Raw genomic sequence first — 21,898 nt, 5'->3', positions numbered from 1 at the left:
CCCAGGGTCCTGGAGTCGAGCCCGGTATCAGACTCCTTGCTCAGGGGGAGCCTGCTTCTCCCTCTGCTTGCGCTCTCCCCCACCCAAATAAATAAAATCTTTTTTTTTTTTTAAGATTTTATTTATTTATTTGACAGAGATCGCAAGTAGGCAGAGAAACAGGCAGAGAGATAGAGGAGGAAGCAGGCTCCTCACTGAGCAGAGAGCCCGATGCGGGGCTGGATCCCAGAACCCTGAGATCATGACCCAAGCCGAAGGCAGAGGCTTTAACCCACTGAGCCACCCAGGTGCCCCAATAAAATCTTTTAAAAAAAAAATTAAATACTATAACAGTATTTCCACAAACATTCTGTTTCTCAGTATGAACAATACTGAGAATACGAGCTCCCATTGCTGGACACGTTTGTTTCTAGTGTACATGTGAAGTATCTAATGGTAAAAATTATCTCTCCCATTATAATTTCTGAACTTGTTCTGAGTTATTTTTACTTGTTTATTTTTTGGGGTTAACTTTCCAAACACTCTGAGTTCTAAAAACATTCCTTCCTATTGGAAATGTTATTAAAATGACATTAAGTGTATTAACCAATTTTTTTTTAAGATTTTATTTATTTATTTGACAGACAGAGATCACAAGCAGGCAGAGAGGCAGGCAGAGAGAGAGGAGGAAGCAGGCTCCCTGCTGAGCAGAGAGCCCGATGCAGAACTCAATCCCAGGACCCCGAGATCATGACCCGAGCTAAAGGCAGCGGCTCAACCCACTGAGCCACCCAGGCACCCCAACCAATTTTAAAGTTATATCTTCATAATTATTGAGTTTTCCTGTGCAAGGAACCTTGTATGTATTCTGGTTCCTCTGTGACCCTTAATAGAAAATTTATAGTTTTTTGTTTGCTTTTTAAGATTTTATTTGTTTATTTGACAGGTAGAGATCACAAGTAGGCAGAGAGGCAGGCAGAGAAGCAGGGGGAAGCAGGCTCCCTGCCAAGCAGAGAGCCTGATGTGGGACTCGATCCCAGGACCCTGAGATCATGACCTGAGCCAAAGACAGAGGCTCAACCCACTGAGCCACCCAGGGGCCCCAAAATTTATAGTTTTATTCATACTGATCTAATGTACTCCTTTTTATTTATTTTAAGATTTTTTTTTTTAAGATTGTTTATTTGTCAGAGAGAGCAGTAGGCAGATCAGGCAGAGCTGGCAGAGGGAGAAGCAGGCTCCCTGCTGAGCAGGGAGCCCCAGGCAGGGCTTGAACCTAGGATCCTAGGATCCCAGGATCATGACCTGAGCCTAAGGCAGACACTTAATGACTGAGCCACCCAGGTGCTTCCAATGTACTCCTTTTTAACTTGGGCCTGGGATTTTGTGATATGTCTGGGGTTATTGCTGTGATGAAGGTGCGCTCTGTTCTAGAAGTTTCTGCGAATACACAGAAGAGCTGTTGGTCTTCTCTATCACACAAGTGATAAATTACAAGTCTCCGTAATACCTTCAGTAGCTGCTCCGTTGATTCCTTTACTTTCTCTAGGGTCACAACTAATGACAGTTTTGTCTCTTTCAAATATTTAAATCTCTTTCCTTTTTTGTCTTACTGCATTGACTAGCATTTCCAAAATTATGACATACAGTGGTGAGAGTAGGTGTTCTCTCATTCTGACTTTATGCGTATGCTTTCAGCCTTTTACTACTAAAATTGTGAAGGCCTTGAATTTCATGTGGGTATTCTTGATTGAGTTAAGTAAATTTTCTTTTACTTCTGAATTACTGAGAGTTTTTGGGTTTTTTTTTTAATATTTTATTTATTTATTTGACAGAGATCACAAGTAGGCAGAGAGGCAGGCAGAGAGAAGCGGGGCGGGAGGGGGGTGGAGCAGGCTCCCTGCTGAGCAGAGAGCCCAATGCAGGGCTCGATCCCAGGACCCTGGGATCATGACCTGAGCCGAAGGCAGAGGCTCTAACCCACTGAGCCACCCAGGCACCCCATTACTGAGTTTTTAAATCCTAGACATTAATTTGATCACGTCTTTGAACATCTGCCAAGATAATCAAGATAATCACCCACTAATGTATTTCCCAGATAGTTCTTTTGAGAGAAAGAACAGGGGGACAGGCATAGGGAGAGGGAGAGCCTCAAGGAGACTCCCCCTTGAGTGTGGAGCCTGACGTGGGGCTCGATCCCAGGACCCTGAGATCATGACCTGAGCCGAAATCAAGAGCTGGATGTTCAACTGACTGCGCCACCCAGGCGCACACCCCCTCCTATCCCCACTGTGAGAGTATTTCTAACACTGCTTCCTTCTCAGGTCATCTGATCAAAGTCATGGAGGTTTTTTTTGTTGTTGTTATTGTTTAAAGCTTTTATTTATTTGACAGAGAGAGACACAGCAAGAGAGGGAGCACAAGCAGAAGGAGTGGGAGAGAGAGAAGCAGGTTTCCCAGCGGGCAGGGAGTCCAATGCAGGGCTCAATCCCAGGACCCTGGGATTATGGCCTGAGCTGAAGGCAGATGCTTAATGACTGAGCCACCCAACCACCCCTAAAGTCATGGTTCTTACTAATCCACCACTATGGCCTTAGAGTAGAATCCCCAGTTCCAAGTCATGTGAGCTCCTAAAATTCAGGATGGGACAGTCAGTGTCTTTGCCTGTCCCCCAGGCTGTCCCTGCTGGAGGGCAGGTGGGTCTCCAGTCCATTTTGTCGAGGCCATGTGCAGTGAGGCAGGCTTAGGGTAGAGGAAGTACCCTTTGACCTGATGAAGGGGATAGCTTTGTGGGCTGGACACTGGGGTATTTTCCTGAAAAACTAAAAGAATGACACTTACATACTTAGAAGTGAAAGGCTGGTTCTTTTGAATGTACCATGTTTTTTTAAGTTATTTCACTTATGCTCATGTCTTCGTTTCATTTTCCTGTGTTCCAGCTCTTCCCCACCAGGAGTGTTCCTCGAGAAGGACTATGAGATTTACCGGGATTATAATGCGGACGGCCAGCTTCTTCACTACAGGTAGAACCCAGTGGCTCACACTTGGTCCTGTCTCCTGACCGGAGGGTGGTTTTCCTGGCAACTCAGGGGATGCTGGAGAAGAGTCTGGCTCTAGAGTCAGAAAGCATGTGAGGTCCCGTACAGGCCAGAGAGACATGAGGGGAGGCTATGGGGCTACCAGCACCTGGGCAGAGGCCTTTTGGAGTGGTCCCCAGGTTCACGTGGCAGCTCTCAGGAAGGTGGAAGAAGCTTGTCACCACCCAAATGGGGAGCCATGGAGCCATTGCCCCTAACAGGGCTGAGTCCCCGGGGGACTCCTCCACACAAATTCTCCCCTCGAGCTCCAGGCCTGAGCAGAGCGCTTCCTGGGTGAAGTTGGGAAGGTTGGTATTCATCATAAGGAGGGAAGTGGACGTTGGTTTCTCTTGGTCCCGGCTTGGCCTTGCCGGGTTCCAGACCCCACCCTCTGTCAGACTGGGGCCATCCTCAGCCAGCCCGTAGGTCCAGGCAGGATGCTGTGCCTCCAGGTAGCCTAGGAGCCCTCAACACGGACCAGCAGGAGAGATACCAGGGTTGGGGAGGGATCTGAAGACCTGAGAGGCCTTTGGGGTTCGCTCATACAACTGAAACGTTGATCTTGGGAGAGCTGGCGGGTTTATTGATGCGGAATGGGATCCAAGCCTATCTGGGTCCACAGGTATGGGCGCATGCCGGCGGGTAGGTTTTGTAGCCCCTGTGCTTCCGTGTCCTCGGTAAAGCAGGGTGCAGAGGGGGCTGACTGGGTGGGCCCTTGGGGCGCCTGCTGCAGTGAAGGTAGGTCAGGGCAGGCCCTCAGACTTCCTGTTTCCTGTGGATTGCACAGTGCTCTGGTGGGCTGCCTCTCAAGTCCCCCACACCCTTTAGGGAGCCCATGCCCACCTGGTCTTTGGTGGCTTCTTGGGGCCCCGGCTCTGCTGTCCTGGGGGCTCCTGAGCTGGATATGAAAAGGGAACATTGCAGTTTTAGGAACAAAGGTACTTAACCAGCCAGAGTAGGAAGAACGGGAAGGTAGAGTGTCTGCTCGGACTAGGCACGAGACTCACCCTCCCTCCCGCACTGTGAACAGGGTCTGTGAGGGGGACGGGGAGTGGGGGAGGCTTGTGCTACCCGCCTAAGCCCATGTGCTGGTTAGCTCCCTGAGCAGGGCAAGGGCAGTGACCGGACGCCTGGCAGACAGCCCGTCGGCTTGTGGCAGACCCGAAGCGCTGTGGGGCAGTCGGAGGCTGCACAGTTCAGGTGGTTTTCCAAACAGAACTTCAGGTGTACAGTTTCTTGTCCGCATGAGCAAGGTTCCGTTACAGGGGTCTGGCGCCCACATACAAGGCCTCAGTTCCCCAGGCTGTGGCCGTGTGAGGTGCTCTCCGTTCTCCTTTTGAGAAGAGGCCGTGGAGAAGTAGTCTGAGCTGAATGGATCCCTCCCCTGCTCCTGCCCTTCCCATGCCCTGCTGGGGTCTCTCCAGCATTTCCGGTGCGGGGACGTCTCATCCTTCTCCCATGGTTTGAAAGAGTCCCTGAAAACCAGACCAAGCAGTCGTCTCGTTTTATGTAGAGAAGCTGTGACTCTCTGCCTGGGCACTTCAACCTAGTAGAGTTGATGTGGGGTTAAGGCATGGGTGAGGGGAACCATAAGGACACAGGTCTGAGGGCAGGCCAGGGAGGTCGGACTGGGTAGAAAGGGTGGCCACAGGCAGTTGGGCCATGTGGCCACCCAGTGGTCAGAGGTGGAGGAACGCACCAGAGGTAGGCAGCAGGGCCTGGGAGCTGGATGTAGGGCTTCAAAGAGGGCTTCCAGAAGAAGAGCAGAGCCGTGGGGTCAGGTGGGAGCACAGGGTATGGGGCTGTGGAAAGGCCTGGCCTGAGGACAAGAGCTGAAGCTGCCGGTGCGGTGGTAAGCCCGGCAGTGGTAAGCCCCTCTTGCTGCTGGGCTCCTCCTCTCCGTGACCAAGGGCCATCTCTGGGCCCATTTTCCCAAGTGTGACTTGGAGTCCATGACCCAGAGGTTCCTGCATGGGCCTCAGGCCTGGCGTGGCTTCCGTAGGGTGCACACGCACGCTGCGGTGCTGGGAGCTCGGCCTCTCGCTCGGCCCAGGGGCGCGTTTTGCATGGTGGAGGCCAAGGCCATGGGTCTGCCTTCCCCCTGCCTCGGTCTCTCCCGTTTCTGCCCTGACTAGATGGAACTGTTCTTGGGTCCTGAAACAGGTGTGTCATCTGAGCCTCTCGTGTGCTCTGGACCCTGACACTTCCTTAGCCTCCTCATCCTACGGCACCATTTTGATGGCCCACCACTGACAGGCCGCAGGGGCCTCCTCCGGCCGTGGCGCTCAGCACTGTTCAGCAGGCAAGGATCATTTTCCACCTCACAGCCCCACAGGTCCCGGCACCAGGGCTGGGTCACTGTCTGCTGAGTGGTGGAAGAGAGGGCGGAAAGAATGCTTCACGCCGAGTGTCTCCTGTGTGTCAGCACTGAGCTAAGGACTTTATCGGATGCACATTCTGTGACTCGACCCTCCTGAGGATAAATGAGGACACTGAGTCAGAGACGGCAAGTGATTTTCCCAAGCCCCACAGCCAGGGACTGGCAGGCTGGAGTCCAGTCCCAGATCTCTGGATCCCCAAGTCAGTCTTTAGGGTCTGCTGGGCCCTGACACATGAACCACCACCCTTCCCTCTGCCTCCAGCAGCAAGGAGCAGAGTCCCCAGGAATGGCAGCCTGACCCCGAGTCCTGCCACTCGGACTTTGCCTCAGGACAGTGAGACTGAGCTGCTGGGCATCTCTGTCCGCTGGCACGGCTGGATCCCGGCTGTGCGGGGCGGGCCAGGCACCTGGTGTGTTGGGGTGGGCTGCCTCGCAGCTGGCAAGGGCCTTCGTGCCCTCAGTCCACTCTCACGTCACTGGCCCGTGTTCTCCAAGGCCTCCCTCTCCCAGCCCCAGTCCCTGGAAGTCATGACCTTGTCCAGAAAGGTCCAGCAGTAGCGGACAGGGCCAGAGGTGGCAAACCATACAACTGGTTTCTTAAACACTTGGGATTTCCACTTTTGCAGTCACCACTGCATTGAGTTACCTGAGACCAGCCTGCACACAGAGAATAAAATAGACAAAATTGTCCTGAAGTCCTCAGAGATCTAATAAGGAGTGAAGACTTGAGGGCTGAGGAGAGGGCAGTGCTACTCAGCACACATACGATGCTGCCTGTCCCTCAGCACAGCTGAGAGGCTGAGAAGCCAAACTGGCCACTGGGTGATTCCATTGGCTCCAACCATCAGAGCTCAGGGGCCATGGAAAGAGCCCTAGTTAATCTTCCGGGTTTCCACCTGGGCTCCAGAAAGGCTACACCCAGGAGCAGGACAAGCCATAAGTAGACCAGCCCTCAGACCCAACCCTGGTTTCCAGTCAGCTCAGTCCCACATGGGGTTCAGATTATCTGCCCTTTGCCCAGCTGCCTGTCAGAAGCAAAAATAAATCCAGAGCCTCAAGTGATCTCTACAGTTTTTCATCAGAATTTCAGTCTAGATTTATCTGTGTAGAAAATCCTAAAGAACTGATCAAAAACCAACAACAACCGCCATCTAGAACTAATAAGTGGTTAGAGCAAGTTTTCAGGATACAAGGTAAGTTTAAAAGGTCAGTTGCGTTCCTATATACTAGCAATGAACAAGTGGAATTTGAAGTTAATACTACTTACATTTGTACCGCCTAAAATGAAACCCATAGGTATAAATCTAACAAAATATGTACAGAATCCATATGAGGAGGGGAGTGCCTGGCTGGCTCAGTGGGTTAAAGCCTCTGCCTTCAGCTCAGGTCATGGTCTCAGGGTCCTGGGATCGAGCCCCGTATCAGGCTCTCTGCTCAGCAGGAGCCTGCTTCCCTCTCTCTCTGTCTGTCTCTCTGCCTGCTTGTGATCTCTGTCAAATAAATAAATAAAATCTTTAAAAAAAAAATAAAAGAATCTATATGAGGAAAACTGCAAAACTCTAAGGAAAGATAGCAAAGAACTGAATAAACGGAGAGGTATCCCGTTTTTGTGGATAGGAAGATTCAATGTTGTCAAAGTGTTGGTTCTTCCCAGCGTACGCCACATAGACTCAGTGCCACCTCAGTCAAAATCCCAGCAAGTTATTCTGGGGACAGCAACAAACTCAGTCTAAAATTTATATGGAGAGGCAGGAGATCCAGAATACCCAACACAGTATTCAAGGGGAACAAGGCTGGAGGATGAGTACTGCTCGATTTCATGGCTTACTGTGGGGCGCCCGGGGGCTCAATCAATTAAGCAACAGCCTTTGGCTCAGGTCACAATCCTGGCGTCCTGAGATCGAATCCCACATCAGGCTTCCTGCTCAGAGGAGAGCCTACTTCTCCCTCTGCCTCTCCTCCTGCTGGTGCTCGATGCTCTCTGACAAATAAAATCTTAAAAAAAAAAAAAAAAAAAAAAAAGGACTACAAAGCTACCACAATGAAGACAATGTGGTGTTGGCAAAGAGTGGAGAAATCAAGTAGAGAGCTGGGGAGTAGATCCGGACACTGTAGTCGCCGACTTTGCTGGGGGCAGGGGCAGTCAGTGGAGTAAGGATAGTCTTGGGTAGTCTTCCCAATGAACGTGCTGGATCGGCTGAGTGCGTGTAAAAAATGAATGTAGACACAGATTTGACCCCCTTCACAAAAATTCGTTCAAAATGGATCACACACAAACTTACTCCTAGAAGATGACAAAGGAGAAAACCTAGGCGACCTCCGGTGTGGCCATGATTTTCAGATACAGCAGCAAAGGCACCATCTGCGAGCAAAATAGCTGATCAGCTCAACTTGATGAAAATGAAAATCTCTGCTGTTCAAGACAGTAGCAGGAGAATGGGATGACAAGGCGCAGCCGGGGATAGCGCTTGCGAAGCTGCCTGTGGTAAAGGGCTAGTCCCTAACATACACAAGGAGGAGACAAGCAGTACCGTTAAGAAGTGGGCCAGAGGGACGCCTGGGTGGCTCAGTGGGTTAAAGCCTCTGCCTTCGGCTCAAGTCATGATCTCAGGGTCCTGGGATCGAGCCCCGCATCGGGCTCTCTGCTCAATGGGGAACCTGCTTCCTCCTCTCTCTCTGCCTGCCTCTCTGCCTACTTGCGATCTCTGTCTGTCAAATAATAAATAAAATCTTGGAGCGCCTGGGTGGCTCAGTGGGTTAGGCCGCTGCCTTTGGCTCGGGTCATGATCTCAGGGTCCTGGGATCGAGTCCCGCATCAGGCTCTCTGCTCAGCAGGGAGCCTGCTTCCTCCTCTCTCTCTGCCTGCCTCTCTGCCTACTTGTGATCTCTGTCTGTCAAATAAATAAATAAAATCTTAAAAAAAAATATAGCGGGCCAGAGAGCTCGCCGACGCGTCAGAGAAGAGTACAGATGGTGAATGACCAAATAAAAGATGCTCCACGTCACGTCATCGGGGAGATGCATCGGGGAAGCGAGATCCCACGACACACCTGCTGGGATGGCCAAAATCCAGAGCACCCACGACACCAGATGCCAGCGAGGACGCGGGGCAGCAGGGACGGGCGCTCCCGGCCGGCGGGAGAGCAGAACGAGCCGCGCGGCTCATCGGCTGTTGCCCTGCACCACTCCGGCGGGGGTGGCGGGAGCTGGGCTAGGGCTGCACGGGAAATCACTGTACTTTCCCCTCGATTTCGCTCTAAAAGCTGTTTTTCCATCTGTGCCCAGGGCAAAGTGTTGTGTGTATGTGTGAGGGCAGAGTCCTAGGAGGGGAGACTGCCTTTTTGGAACACACAGGAGCCTCTGGTTGAAAAACGGGACCTGAGATGCTGAGGGGTGAGAGGCAGCCCACCGCCTGGTAGGGGCACAGGCAGGTGTTGCACTGAGGAATGAGGCCTACAGAGAAATAAGCGCGTCAAAGCCAGGGTTAGGAAGGCCTCTGGGAGGGCCGCCCCTGGCTGCTGTAGAATAGCTCTGTGCCTGGTGACAGGGTGTGACCAGAGCGTACCTCCACATGCGTGCACATGCAGTGATGCGTGTGCACACACCCTTGCAGGGACTGTCATGGTGGGCATCGGGGGTGGGGCTATGTGAGGACAGGAGGGCCACTACCCTAGGCTGCACTGCCCAGGGCTCAGGACCTGAGCAATGAAGGGTGGTCAGTCCACTTACAGGGGACCCCCCAGCAAGTATCAGGCCCCTAAAGCCTACAGCCCCCATTTGGGAATTGAGGAGAACACTGAGAAATGACCAGGCCTCTTGGGCCCTGACCTGAGACACATGTGACGCCCAGGCCAGTGGGTTCAGGCTGCTAGCTGAGCTGTACTCACACCTCTCCCTAGCACGTAACCTGTGCTTGTGTCCCTACCGCCAGGACCTCCTCACTTCGGTGGAATTCCGGCACCAAGGAGCGCATGCTCATCAAAGTTGCTGACCGGGAGCCCAGCTTCCTCTCCTCCCAGGGCAATGGCTATGCCCTAGACAGCCACGCCGGCAGCCGCTCCCGCAGACCCTCAGGTGGGCAACACTCGCCCAGCCTACAGACGTTCGCCCAGGACTCGGACGGCCCCGTCTTCTTTCCTGAGCGGCGGCCTTCTCCCTTCCTGAAGAGGGCTGAGCTGGGGAGTTGCTCCCCGCTGCTGGCCCAGCCACGCAAGCCCACCAGTGACTCCCAGCCCTCCTCCCCACGCTACGCCTATGAGCCCCCGCTCTACGAGGAGCCCCCTGTGGAGTACCAGGCCCCCATCTACGATGAGCCCCCCATGGACATCCAGTACGAGGCTGGCGGGGGCTACCAGGCCGCCTCACCGCAGCGGTCTCCGGGCCGCAAGCCAGCCCCCTTCCCCCAGGCTCCCAAGCAGGGCTCCTCACCCTCCCAGCAGCTGGTGCTGACCAGGCAGAGGTGCCCAGACCGCTTCCTTAGCCTGGAGTACAGCCCCGCCGGCAAGGAGTACGTGCGGCAGCTGGTGTACGTGGAGCAGGCGGGCTCCAGCCCCAAGCTGCGTGCGGGCCCGAGGCACAAGTACGCGCCCAGTCCCGGAGGAGGCTCGCTCCCCCTGCAGCCCAGCCCCTGCCTGCTGCGGGACCAGCGCCTGGGGGTCTCCTCCGGGGACTACAGCAGCATGGAGGGGCCTGAGCCGCGGCACACCCAGCCACCCATGCAGGTGCCCCAGGCCCAGGACGACACTATGTCCTGGTCCAGCCAGCAGGACACCATGTCCTCAACCAGCTACTCCCCGGGCACACGCAAGAGGAAGAGCAGGAACGCTTCTCTGTGTCGCGCCCCCAGCACCTCGGCCGCCGAAGGCGCCGGGGACCGTGACCTCCTCGGGGAGCAGCCCCTGGCTGAGGAGCGGCCTCTGTGCGGGCCCAGCCTGGCCCCCGTGAAGCGGGCGGAGGGCAAGACGGGCGAGGCCGAGCCTTTCCTGGCGCAGGCGCGGCTGGCCTGGGAGGCGCAGCAGGCTCACTTCCACATGAAGCAGCGGGGCAGCTGGGACTCCCAGCAGGACGGCTCGGGCTATGAGAGCGACGGCGCTGTGCCCCTGCCCATGCCGGGGCCCGTGGTGCGTGCCTTCAGTGAGGACGAGGCGCTGGCCCAGCAGGATGGCAAGCACTGGCAGAGGGGCGCCTTGGAGAGGCTGGCTTTCCCCCAAATCCTGCTTGAGAAAAGCGTCTCCGTGCAGACCAACCTGGCCTCACCAGAGCCCTACCTTCACCCCTCACAGGTAGGGGGGTGCTGCCAGGGTCCCTGGCCAGGGGGTGGGGCGGTGGGGGTAACCTGTGCAACGGTTCCAAGGCACGGTGCGGCACTTAGCTTCTCAGAAGGCCTGGCCAGTGGTGGCCGCTCACCTGGGGGGCAGAGGCCGTGCCCTGACCCCACCCAGGCCGTGGGTGCAAGGAAACAGTGGGGCAGCCACCCAGCCCCTGAGCCTCTGTTCTCCCCTGTGAGTGGACTGTGCGCAGGGGCAGTGCGGGAGGGTCAGGTGGAGGGTCAGTGCTGCTCTTCTGCAGTGAGGAGGGAAGACCAGACGCTGGTCCTGGGGCCAGAACCTCATGCTGCAGCTGGAGCCACAACCGAAACCTGGCCTGGCTTGTCCCCTCTGCTCAGTGCCAGGCACAGGCATCAGTCAGGCTCTGTGAACCCAGGCACAACTTCTGTCTAGCTCATGTGCTGCAGCTTGATGTCCCAGAACTTTGGGGAAGTGTCCTAGTTATTCCCTCCTGACCCCTGACCTTTCACACCATTCTGCTGCATGAAGCCCTGAGGGTCTGCCCTGGCATCTGCCAAGAGCTGGCAGTGGCCAGAGGGCCTCCTGGTGTCGGGCTCTGATCCCCACCAGGGAAGACCTACCTGAGGTTCCGGTGATCTTGGGAGGCCGGTGTCCCTGGGCAGGGCTGCCTTAGTGCCCCTCCAGGCTGGAGAGCTCAGAGCAGCGTTTCTGTCCAAGCCAAGAAAAGATGCCTAGTTACTCCAGTGATGTGTCATATGGCTGTGCTGAGGCCATCAGGGAATCAGGGAGGGGCTTGGGAGAGACCTTTCCTTCCAGCCATGTGGGAAGCAGCCGAGCCACCTTGCATGCTGGCCATGCCAGTGCCCAGCCCCACCCTGCCCACAGCCCCAGCTGGGGATCTTTGTTGGAGGGGTGAGGGGGTGACGGAGGGGGCAGGTGCTGCAGCAGACCCAGTGAGACTCTGTGTTTCTCTGTGGAGCCGTGCATCTTGTGTTTTTCGCATCTGGCGGGGCTTCTCTCTCCATCTGTTCCTCAGCCTCAGAGCTCAGAGAACTAGCAGAAGCCAGACGCAGGAGCAAGGCTCACAGGAGGCAGTGCCCTTCCACCATGCACGGGGTCCTGGCACCCTGCGTGGGGAGCACAGCAGCCCCTGGCCTCTTCCCACCAGGGACTGGTCCGCCCAGGAAGCTGGTAAAGTGCGAGGGTGGTTTCTTCCCACCCCCAGACCTGCCCTGGACACCCTCCCCCACCCACCACAGCTGTCAGCCACAGGCATAGGGAGGGGCCTCCGTGACCCCTCTGGGTAAAGGGTGGAAGAAGGGCCCCTGTGGGTTCCCTTCCCGGCTTGTGAGAGCATCTAGCATGTGTTTACGAGGTGGGTAGAACCAGAGGAGGCCCAGACCTCCTCCAGCAGCCTCCCAGCTGGCCGGGGAGACCAGACCTCTCTCCTGGTGGGGTCACGTGGAGCCCACGACCCCTCACGGCCCCTCTGTCCTTCCCAGTCGGAGGATCTCGGCTCCTGTGCCCAGTTTGAGAGTAGCCGGCAGGCCCGCAGCGTCATGCCCAGTGCCAGCTGTGTGTTCCCCCCCTTCACACTGCGCAAGCCATCCTCAGAGACCGACATCGAGAACTGGGCCTCCAAGCACTTCAACACGCACACCCAGGGCCTCTTCCGGCGGAAGGTGTCCATCGCCAACATGCTGGCCTGGAGCAGTGAGTCCATCAAGAAGCCCATGATCGTGACCAGCGACCGCCACGTGAAGAAGGAGGCCTGTGAGATCTTTAAACTGATCCAGATGTACATGGGTGACCGGCGCGCCAAGGCCGACCCTCTGCACGTGGCCCTGGAGATAGCCACCAAGGGCTGGAGCGTGCAGGGCCTGCGTGACGAGCTGTACATCCAGCTGTGCCGGCAGACCACGGAGAACTTCCGCCTCGAGAGCCTGGCCCGCGGCTGGGAGCTCATGGCCATCTGCTTGGCCTTCTTCCCACCCACACCCAAGTTCCACTCTTACCTGGAGGGCTACATCTACCGGCACATGGACCCCGTCAATGACACCAAAGGTAAGGCCCAGTGCGTGAGATTCCCCGCACCCCGGGCTCCGCTGCCAGCTCCAGGAAGGGCTGTGGCGAGAGCATCCCGGTCTGCACGGGCCACAGGTACATGGCACGGCACCTCTAGGCAGACACACGGGTCCTCCAAGGGCCAGGCCCTAAGTTTCTGCAGGGACATGGGGTCCTCGGGGAGCTCTTCCCTGCCACTGAGGCCCTGAGGAGGACCCCAGGCCATCCTGGGATAGGGTCCCCAGCCACAGGCCAACAGGTCAGAGAGGCAGCGGCCAGATGAGGACTGGCTTCCGTGTCTCAGCCAGCTGGCCCCCTCTCTGCTGATTCCTCCGCACCCGGTCCTCTGCCTGATGAGGGTCTTCGTGTGTTCGCTGTGTTTGGTTGCAGCCGTGCTGTGGTCTGGTGACATAGTCCCCCGGTTGGGCTCTGGCCATCTGCTGTTGGGGTTGGGGAGGAGACTGGGAGCCCCGGAGCAGGGTTCCTGAGAGCAGGGAGGAGCCTGGGGGGCCAGGCGGGCATAGCCCAACACCAGCTCTGGCTAGAGCAGTGGGCCATCAGGGCACCGCAAGCTGACCTGGCCCTGAGCCACCCCAAGAAGTCAGAGGTTGGCCCAGCATGGGTAGCCACCTGCCAGTGGCTGCCCGGGGCCAAGTATGGGGCCAGATTCTGCCAAGCGCTCCTGAAAGCCATGGTTAGGTTGGTCTGGTCCCACACTTGGCTGCTCCAGGAAGGACTCAGGGCCACGGCCCTGCTAACCAGACAGCGGCTGCACAGCTGACACCAGTCCTGTGCCACTAGAGAGAGCATGGGGACAGGGCCTTAGGCAACAGCTGCATCTGCAACAGGCTGTCTGCCACCCAGACAGCCACGGGTGTCCCCAAGGCACGGCCACAGAGCTAATGTCCGGATGCACGCGCTCATGCACTTTCTGGGCTCCTCTATGGGAGTGACTGTCTACCTTGATCCAGCCAGGGCCTTGCCCCGGCTCAGGGGTGTTGGGCCCGCGTGGGTGCACAGAGTGATGGTTGCTGTGGTGGCCCAGGCAGTGGTGGGTCCTCGGGAAGGTGGGTCAAGCACAGGCACCAGCCAGCCCATCAGCCAGTTGGCCACAGATCTTAGAAGCCAGGAGATTTTCACTGAGGCATGTGGTTTTGGGGGTTGGTTGGTTTTTAAGATTTATTTATTTTGAGAGAGGGAAAGTGCCCGGGTAGGGGAGAGGCAGAGGGCCAGAATCCTCCAGCGACTCCCCCTGTGCAGAGCCCGACGTGGGACTCACTCTGACAACCCACAAGATCATGACCTGAGCCAAAACCAAGAGTTGGATGCTTGACCAGCTGAGCCACCCAGATGCCCTTAACTGAGGCGTGTGGTGTTTAAAGCAGGGTCACTGAGCACAGCTGGTGGGCGTCCCCAGGTAGTTTCTCCCGACATGCGGAATATGTAGCCCGATGGGCTGCCTGGGTCGGCCTCATCTGCCTCAGTCTCTCAGGCCTTCCCAGGAGTGGGGGGGCCCCTGTTTGCTGCATGGTTCATGTCAGTCTTCCTCAGGGGCCTTAAAGTGTGTGTCCACTGCTCAGCACATGGCCTTTGGGGCCCCAGGGAGCGCTTGTTCAGTAAAAAGGTGAGTGAAAAGCGAGTGGACAGAGGCTCCTGAGAGCATTCCTGCCAGCCAGCGGGGGCTCCCCCAGGAGTGGCTAGAGCTCTAGGCCCCGTGCTGGGCCTGGCAGGATACTCCTCATGGCACAGAGGTTTGTGGGCCTTGGTCCTAGTGTCTGTACCACGGGGATGGGACTGGAGTATGTGAGGGAGTTGGTGGTCCTCCTGGACCTATGTGGCTTTGAGCATCTGCCCCCCTGAGGGAGGCCCAGGTGGTCTCAGCACCCCATGTTCTCGGCCTGCAGAGGGAGAGTGGGTCTGTGTGGTCTCACCAACAGGAGCCTGCTTCTAGGCTGTGGGATCGGATCTCACAGCCAGAAACCAGCCCCAGGACTGTCGCTGGGTAGGCCTGTGCTGTAGCCGCTGCTCGGTGCTGAGCCAGAGGGAGGCCTCGTGCTCACTCGCATTGGCACGTCGGGAACAGGCACTGGCTGGTGGTCAGGAAGCCACCTCCCGTTGGCCCACAAGGATGGAGCCTGTTCTTGGAGAAAGGAAAACTGCAGCCCATCTCAGGGTCACGGGCAAGGGCAGAACTGAGCCCAGATCCCTAGTGGTGCTGCCCTTCTGGGCCTCAAAAATCTTTGATTTTTTTCTGCTGTCACACGTGTAATACCTACTACTGTGTGTGTGGTCACCATTGCAAGGGACCAAGGCACCAATGCAGTGATCCCCAGGTCCCATGTCTGTGGACCCCTGGCTCAGCCTTGCCTCATACATGGCCACACCTTTGTGCCAGCAGCCAGTGGGGTCCTTCCCCAACTTGTGTCCTTAGGGCTTCCTTTGCAGGCTGTCAGCAGACATCGCAGACTGTGTGCCCCGCGCAGCAGCACTGTGGAGGGCACAGACCCTAAGAAGGGTCCTTCGCCTCCATGTGTTCAGTGAGACTCAGGGTTTCCACAGAAAGGTATCAGATGGAACACATAATTTATTCGGACTCTACTCTGAAGTCCTGCTAAATGAACAGGGAGGAATTTTTTTTTTTTAAGGAGAGAGGGAAAAACAGCAACAAGGGAATGTGCCATGGTGCAGCCACTTTGGAAAACAGTTTGGCAGCTCCTCACAAATGAAACACAGAATTACCGTAGAATCATCAACTCCACTTCTGTGTATTTACCTAAAAGAATTGAAAGCAGAGACTTGAACAGATAGATATTTATACACTCAGATTCACAACAGCTAAGGGGGGGGGGGGACACGGCTCAAGTGTTCTTCAGTAGATGAGCAGATAAACGGAAGGTGCTCCGTCCCTACAAGGCAGTATTGTTCAACCTAAAAAAATGCAGGGAATTCTAACACATGTACAACATGGATGAAACTGGAGGACATTATGGTCAGTGAAATAAGCCAGTTCAGAAAAAGGTGCTGTTATGAGTCCACTCTTAAGAGGGCCTCGGATATCCTTGTTCATGGAAGCCGAAAGAATGGTGGGTGCCGGGGCGAGGGGAAGGGCAGGTATTTGCACTTGGCCTGATGAGAAGTTCTGGAGGTGGAGGGTGCTGCTAGTCACTCCACAGTGATTGCACTTAATGCCTTTCAACTCTACAAGGATAAATGGTTATAGTGGTAAATTTTATCTAGTGTTTATTTTACCACAATAAAAATAAGAACACCCACAAGGACAGAGAGAATGAGCACTGTGTTTTGGAAGCAGAAAAGTGCATGAACAAGTGGCAGGAGCTGGCCTGGCAGACCAAGAAAGACGGATCCCGAGCAGACACTGGCCAAGCAGCGGAACGTGGCTTCGTCGTGGGCGGCGCCCGCTTCCCCAGCAGCGCTTTGGGAAGTGCGTGATCTGGAAGCTGAAAACAGAAGGACTAGTGAGTCTTGCTTAAGAAACAAAGCAGCTACCATAGAGTAGGTAAAGGTGTAGATTCCGGACCCAGAGCATTTGGACTCAGATCCCAGCCACATTTTCAAGATAGGCAGTAAAACAAATCTCAGTAAATGCTAAAGAAGGTAAATCATAGAAAGTGTGTTTTCTAGTCCCAACAGAATTGAATTAATAATCAGTAACACTAAGATATCTGGAAAATGCCCACATACCTGGATACTAAAGAGTGTATCCTGTAGAGCCTGGGTCGAATAAAAACCTGTTGGCAAGGGGACCTGCAGGGGAGTTAGGAAGTATTTTGAACTGAAAGAAAATGAAAACAAAATGTATCAATTGTGGGATACAGTCAGGGCAGTTCTTAGAGAGTCATAGTATCTTAATATCTATATTCTTTTTTTTTAAAAGGTTTTATTTATTTGACAGACAGAGATCACAAGCAGACAGAGAGGCAGGCAGAGAGAGAGGAGGAAGCAGGCTCCCCGCTGAGCAGAGAGCCCGATGTGACCCCGGGATCATGACCTGAGCTGAAGGCAGAGGCTTTACCCACTTAGCCAGCCAGCGCCCCTTAATATCTATATTCTAAAATAAGATCTCAAATCAGTGGCCTCAGTGTCTATTCTAAGAAACTCAAAAAATAATTTCTACTAAAACCAAGCAGAAGAAAGAAAATACTAAACATCAGAGTAAAAATCAGTGGAAGTGAAAACAGAAATACTGCAGAGAATCAATGAAACAAAAATTTAATTCTTTGAGAAGATTGATAAAATTGATAAATCTCGAGCCAGACTGATGAGGACAAAGAGAGAACATAAATTGCCAATGTAAAGAATGAGAGATGACGTCACGACAGACTCAGCATGGCAAAGGGTGATCAGATGAACAACTTGATGCCCGTAAATAGAACAGTTGAGAGGAAAACAGATTCCTTGAAGGACACCATCTACCGGAGATGAGCCAGTAAGAAACAGACAAGCAAAAAAACGTATCATTATTAAGGGAATTGAATTGATACTTAAAACCTTCCCGCAAAGAAATGTAAAGGCCCATATGGCTTCACTGGTAAATTTTACCGGAAGTTCATTGTTCGGCCATTCTTCACAGACTCATTGAGAAAATTGAAGTGGAAGGAATATCCCCCCGTTCATTCCATACCAAAATTATAAAAGGACATTACAAAAAAAGAAAAGTGCAGACAGTATCCCTTCTGAACGTAGAGCAGAATTTTTTTTTAAAGATTTTTATTTATTTATTTATTAGACAGAGATCACAAGTAGTCAGAGAGGCAGGCAGAGAGCGAGGGGGAGGCAGGCTCCCTGCAGAGCAGAGAGCCTGATGCAGGGCTCGACCCCAGGACCCTGAGATCATGACCCACGCCGAAGGCAGAAGCTTTAACCCACTGAGCCACCCAGGCGCCCTGAGAGAGCAGAAATTTTTAACAGTATTTTAGCAAATTGAGTCCAACAGTATATTAAAAATATAATGTATCTTGAATAAGTGAAGATTATCTGAAGAAGGAAAGGTTGGTTTAACATTAAAAAAGTCAATCACTGTAATTTGCCACAGCAGCAGAGTGAAAGGGAAAGACCATGTGATCATTCCAGGAAGCCGAGAAAAAGCATTGGGCAAAAATCCAACATTTCTATGCCTGATAAAAATTCTGAACAAACTAGAAACAGAAGGGAACCTCTTCACCCTGACAAAAGGCAAATATTTTTTCTTAAAACCCTACAGTACCCAAAAGAACGGAAAGCGAGCCTCCGACAGATACTTGCACAGCCTTGCCCAGTCGCACCTGAATAAGCGAAATGTGGTCTGTTCGTGCAGGGGGAGGTTTTGCAGCCATAAGAGGAGTAAAGTTCGGGGCTCCTGGGTGGCTCAGTGGGTTAAGCTTCTGCCTTCGGCTCAGGTCATGATCTCAGGGTCCTGGGATCAAGCCCCGCATCGGGCTCTCTGCTCAGCGGGGAGCCTGCTTCCCCCCCACTCTGTCAAATAAATAAATAAAATCTTACAAAAAAAAAAAAAGAGGAGTAACGTTCTGATACATGTTATGACGTGGGAGAACATTGAAAAGTTACTCTAAGTGAAAGAAACCAGATACAAAAGGACAGACACTGTACAACTTACATGAAATATCTAAAATAAGGAAATTCATAGAACAGAAAGTAGATTAGAGGTTACCAGGAGCTGGAGGAGGGGGAATGAGGAGTTTTGGTTTGGTGGGGACAGGGTTTCGTTTGTGGTGACGTACAAAATTTGGCAATAAATGTGGTAGAAATAAATGTGGTGATGTTGTGAATGTTCTGGATGCCGCTGAGTTGTGCGCTGAAAAATGGGTCGATGGCTACATCTTTATGTTTTTATTCTGCCACGATGAGAACGAAGAGCACCTTTAGCCAACATCGTGCGTAATGGGGAAAGACGGAATGCTTTCCCCCAAGTTCAAGAACAGGGCAAGGCCCTTCAGCCGCACCGCATCAACTCAGAGTCATGCTGCAGGGCCAGCCAGGGCCGAGTCATGGAGGAGAAATAAAGGGCATCCAGACTGGAAAAGGAAGTGTGCGATTGTCTTTATTCACAGGCAACGCGGTCTTCTGTGAGATGCATAAATATACCGTGTGAGCTGAGCAGATATGCAGGACCAAGACCAATAAGGAAAAGCTCAGCGCGTTCCCATGTAATAGCAACACACAAATGGAACATTTTAAAATGCCGTCTGGGAGTGCCTAGCTGGACAGAGGCGCATGAGACTCTGGTATTGGGGTTGTGGGTTCGAGCCCCACGTTCAGTGTAAGATTACTTTGAAATAAAATCTTTAAAAAAATCCGAAGCAGCATTTAAAAATGTGACACTTAGAGATAAATCAGACAGAAGATGTCTAAGGCTTCTACACTAACAACTCCCAAACATTACTGAAAGTCAGGAAGGCCCACGTTAATGGAGAGAAATACCATGTTCGTGAATCAGAAGACTCATTAGTGTTAACCTCTTACTTCCTTCCAAACTGATGTGTAGATGGGATGCTAACCAAAATCTTAAGTTTTTTTTAATTTAGAAATTAATTAGGCGGATTCTAAAATCCATAGAAAATGCAGAGGATCTAGAATAGACAAAACACCGCTTGAACAGCAAGAGCGAAGTTGGCGGACTGACCCTAGGCTACCTCAACTCCTGTCATAAAGCTGCAGTCGCGGGAGAAGGGGTGCGGGCTGAAGGTAAGACAGCAGCTCCACGGGACAGGACAGAGGCCAGAAGGAGACCCAGACAAGCAGTGTGTCAGCTTTACACGGAGATGCGAAGGCACCTCAGTGAAGAAAGGATGGTGCCTTCCTCCAGCGGAGCTAGGACAGCTGACGTTCCAGATGCAAGAAAAGATGAGCTTCCCGCCGTGCTCCACGCAGTGTGTGCCCTGTATGTGTATGCCCTGCATATGGTGCAAAACCTGTATAAAACTATATAAAACTTAGAATTATAAAACCAGAGCAAAACAAAGTTTTTTCTTGAATTAGGCGAGGTTTCCGTGTGTGACAGTAACAGCACTGTCTACAAGGGAAAACATTGGTCCGTTGGACTTGAACAAATTAAACCTCCTGCTCGTCAAGAGACGCTGCAAAGAGAAGGAAGAGGCGCAGCCGTCTCAGACAAGCAGGAAGAGGAGGCCAGAGTGTCCCGTGGGGGCGCGTCAGAGTTGGGGGTGCTGGCGTGGGGCTGTCTGGGGGACGCGTGTCCACGTAGGACACGGGCCCACCTGTCCCAGCTCTGCCAGCGCCCCAGCAACGGGGAACACACCTCACCCCAGGTCTTGATTTCTTTTCCATTCAAGGAACCAGGGCTCCTCGGAGGACAGCTGGGTGTAGGGCAGGGAGTGTCACAGGACACAGGAGCCGACTGATCGGGCTCCCGGTGGCCAAAACTGGAGCCATTGGAGCAAAAAACGAAGTTGTGTTGGGTCATAACCCACACTGTAAGGTGGTACACCCACAAGTCCGTGCGGATTAAGAGTAAACGATCCAATAGATGAGACCGCGGTTGCCGCGCAGAAGAGGAACAGCCGATTTCTCTAGACGGTCCAGTCAGAGTAGAGCGTAACTCCCAGCCTTCCAGAGAGCACAGGACGGACAGGGGACACAGGGCTGCCTGTCAGCGGTGCTGAGATTTTGTGCAGAGAGGGAGGTCGGCCCACGTGGGTCCGAGATGCCTGCTCTATCACCCAGCACCTCCTCCAGCACCGCTCAGGACCCAGCCTGCCCGTGGATCAGAAGCGGCTCCTCCCGTCCGAGGGGAGCCAGCTTTCTGGTCGGCGGTGCTCAGAAGGGCCCCAGGACTTCCCCAGCCCCGGGGTCCAGACCTGCCCCTGTGCACAGCCGCACGTCCGTACGGGTACACACAGCACAGCACTCCTGGGCCGCCGCGTCCTCAGCCCCAGCTGGTGTTGGCCACGGCCCTGCTTCGCTTGGAGGAACCCAGCAGGGGTGCGATACCTGCCCAGCCCACTGGGGCCGGCCCAGGGGCCTCCTGGCCAGCCGCGTCGGGACCGCGTGGGCGTGCACTCCTGGCATTGCGTTCTGTGGTCCTCATGGCTCTGTTTGCTCCCCAGTGACGCGGCATATGAAAGCGCTCCTGGAAAGGAACACTAAGAAGAAGTCCAAGTTGAGAAAGAAACCCAAGCCTTGTGTTGAGGAACCGCATGGTAGGGCCTCTCCCCAGAGCCCCTGTGCGCTGTGTCTGCACAGCTCTGCTCTCCGGCCTCGGCCGCCTGGCCTTTCTCTAACCGCTTCTGGGCTGGAAGGGGTGTTGGTGGGCGGCACTAACCATCAGGCTTGTGGGCTGCTGTGCCGGCCGGGCGCCCAGGTCCCCGAAGGGGCTTCCATGGCAGGCCACACCTGCCCTGTGCCTCTTTTCTCTGTGGTGCTCAGGGCAGTCTCCAGCTTGCACCCTGGGCTTTCTGTGGGGAAGGGCGTGAGGACAAACTGGGCAAGGCCTGCTGGGAGCACCCCTAGCTGAGTGTGAGCGGAGGAAGTGCCCTCGGGCCTTCCTGCCCTGACCTCCAGCCCAGGCCGCCTTGGGCTGGGGCGCAGAGTCTGGCCTTGCTTCCTTGATGGGAGCCCCGGGATCTCCCAACTTCCCCCACCAGCCGCACCCTTCCCCTGGGCCCTAGCTCAAGACCCACACACCCCCAGAAAAGACCCACACCATCATCCCACCACCGTCCAAGCTCCAGGGAAGCCCTGTTAACACAGGACTGTGCCCTCCCCGCTGCGGGAGCTGGTGATCTCACCGCTGCCATGTCCACTTCCCCTCCTGGCACTGGGGCTCTGAGACCAGCCCCAGTGCCACCACTGGCGCTTCCCCCAGCCTTGAACACGCCTCACTCTCCAAACGTGCCCTACTTCTCGTCCTCTAATACCACTCTGCCTTGACACCCCGTTCTCCGGGGAAGCTGTCTGACTGCCCACTGCCCTCGGCAAGAGTGGGCAGCTGGGCTCCAGGATCCCCAGCTGCCCTCAGGCCACACCCATCTGGAACAGGAGTGAGAGAGGCTCTGAACTCCTGCTGGAGCCTGTCCAGCAAGGTGGTTGGTCTGGCCTGGGGACGAGCAGGACACTGTGGCCCTAGATAGTGC

At 54.4% G+C, this 21,898-nt stretch overlaps 1 protein-coding gene across 5 annotated transcripts in view; it reads left to right on the top strand.

The window, feature by feature from the left end:
- The window catches only part of ARHGAP39 (Rho GTPase activating protein 39), a 93,211-nt gene that overhangs the window by 64,821 nt on the left and 6,492 nt on the right, over positions 1-21,898 (top strand). For 3 of the 5 annotated variants that reach the window (XM_059395407.1, XM_059395405.1, XM_059395409.1), the window contains 4 exons: positions 2,919-3,002; positions 9,368-10,718; positions 12,227-12,788; positions 20,873-20,965. In XM_059395407.1, the coding sequence (XP_059251390.1) occupies positions 2,919-3,002; positions 9,368-10,718; positions 12,227-12,788; positions 20,873-20,965 (2,090 nt within the window). The remainder of the gene's footprint in view (positions 1-2,918; positions 3,003-9,367; positions 10,719-12,226; positions 12,789-20,872; positions 20,966-21,898) is intronic. The other 2 variants (XM_059395408.1, XM_059395406.1) reach the window with 1 other exon arrangement.

Source organism: Mustela nigripes, chromosome 3 (genome assembly GCF_022355385.1).
Source record: "Mustela nigripes isolate SB6536 chromosome 3, MUSNIG.SB6536, whole genome shotgun sequence".
Lineage (NCBI taxonomy): Eukaryota > Metazoa > Chordata > Mammalia > Carnivora > Mustelidae > Mustela > Mustela nigripes.
Note: the sequence above shows the minus strand (reverse complement) of the source record. Positions and strands in the feature narration are given on the sequence as shown.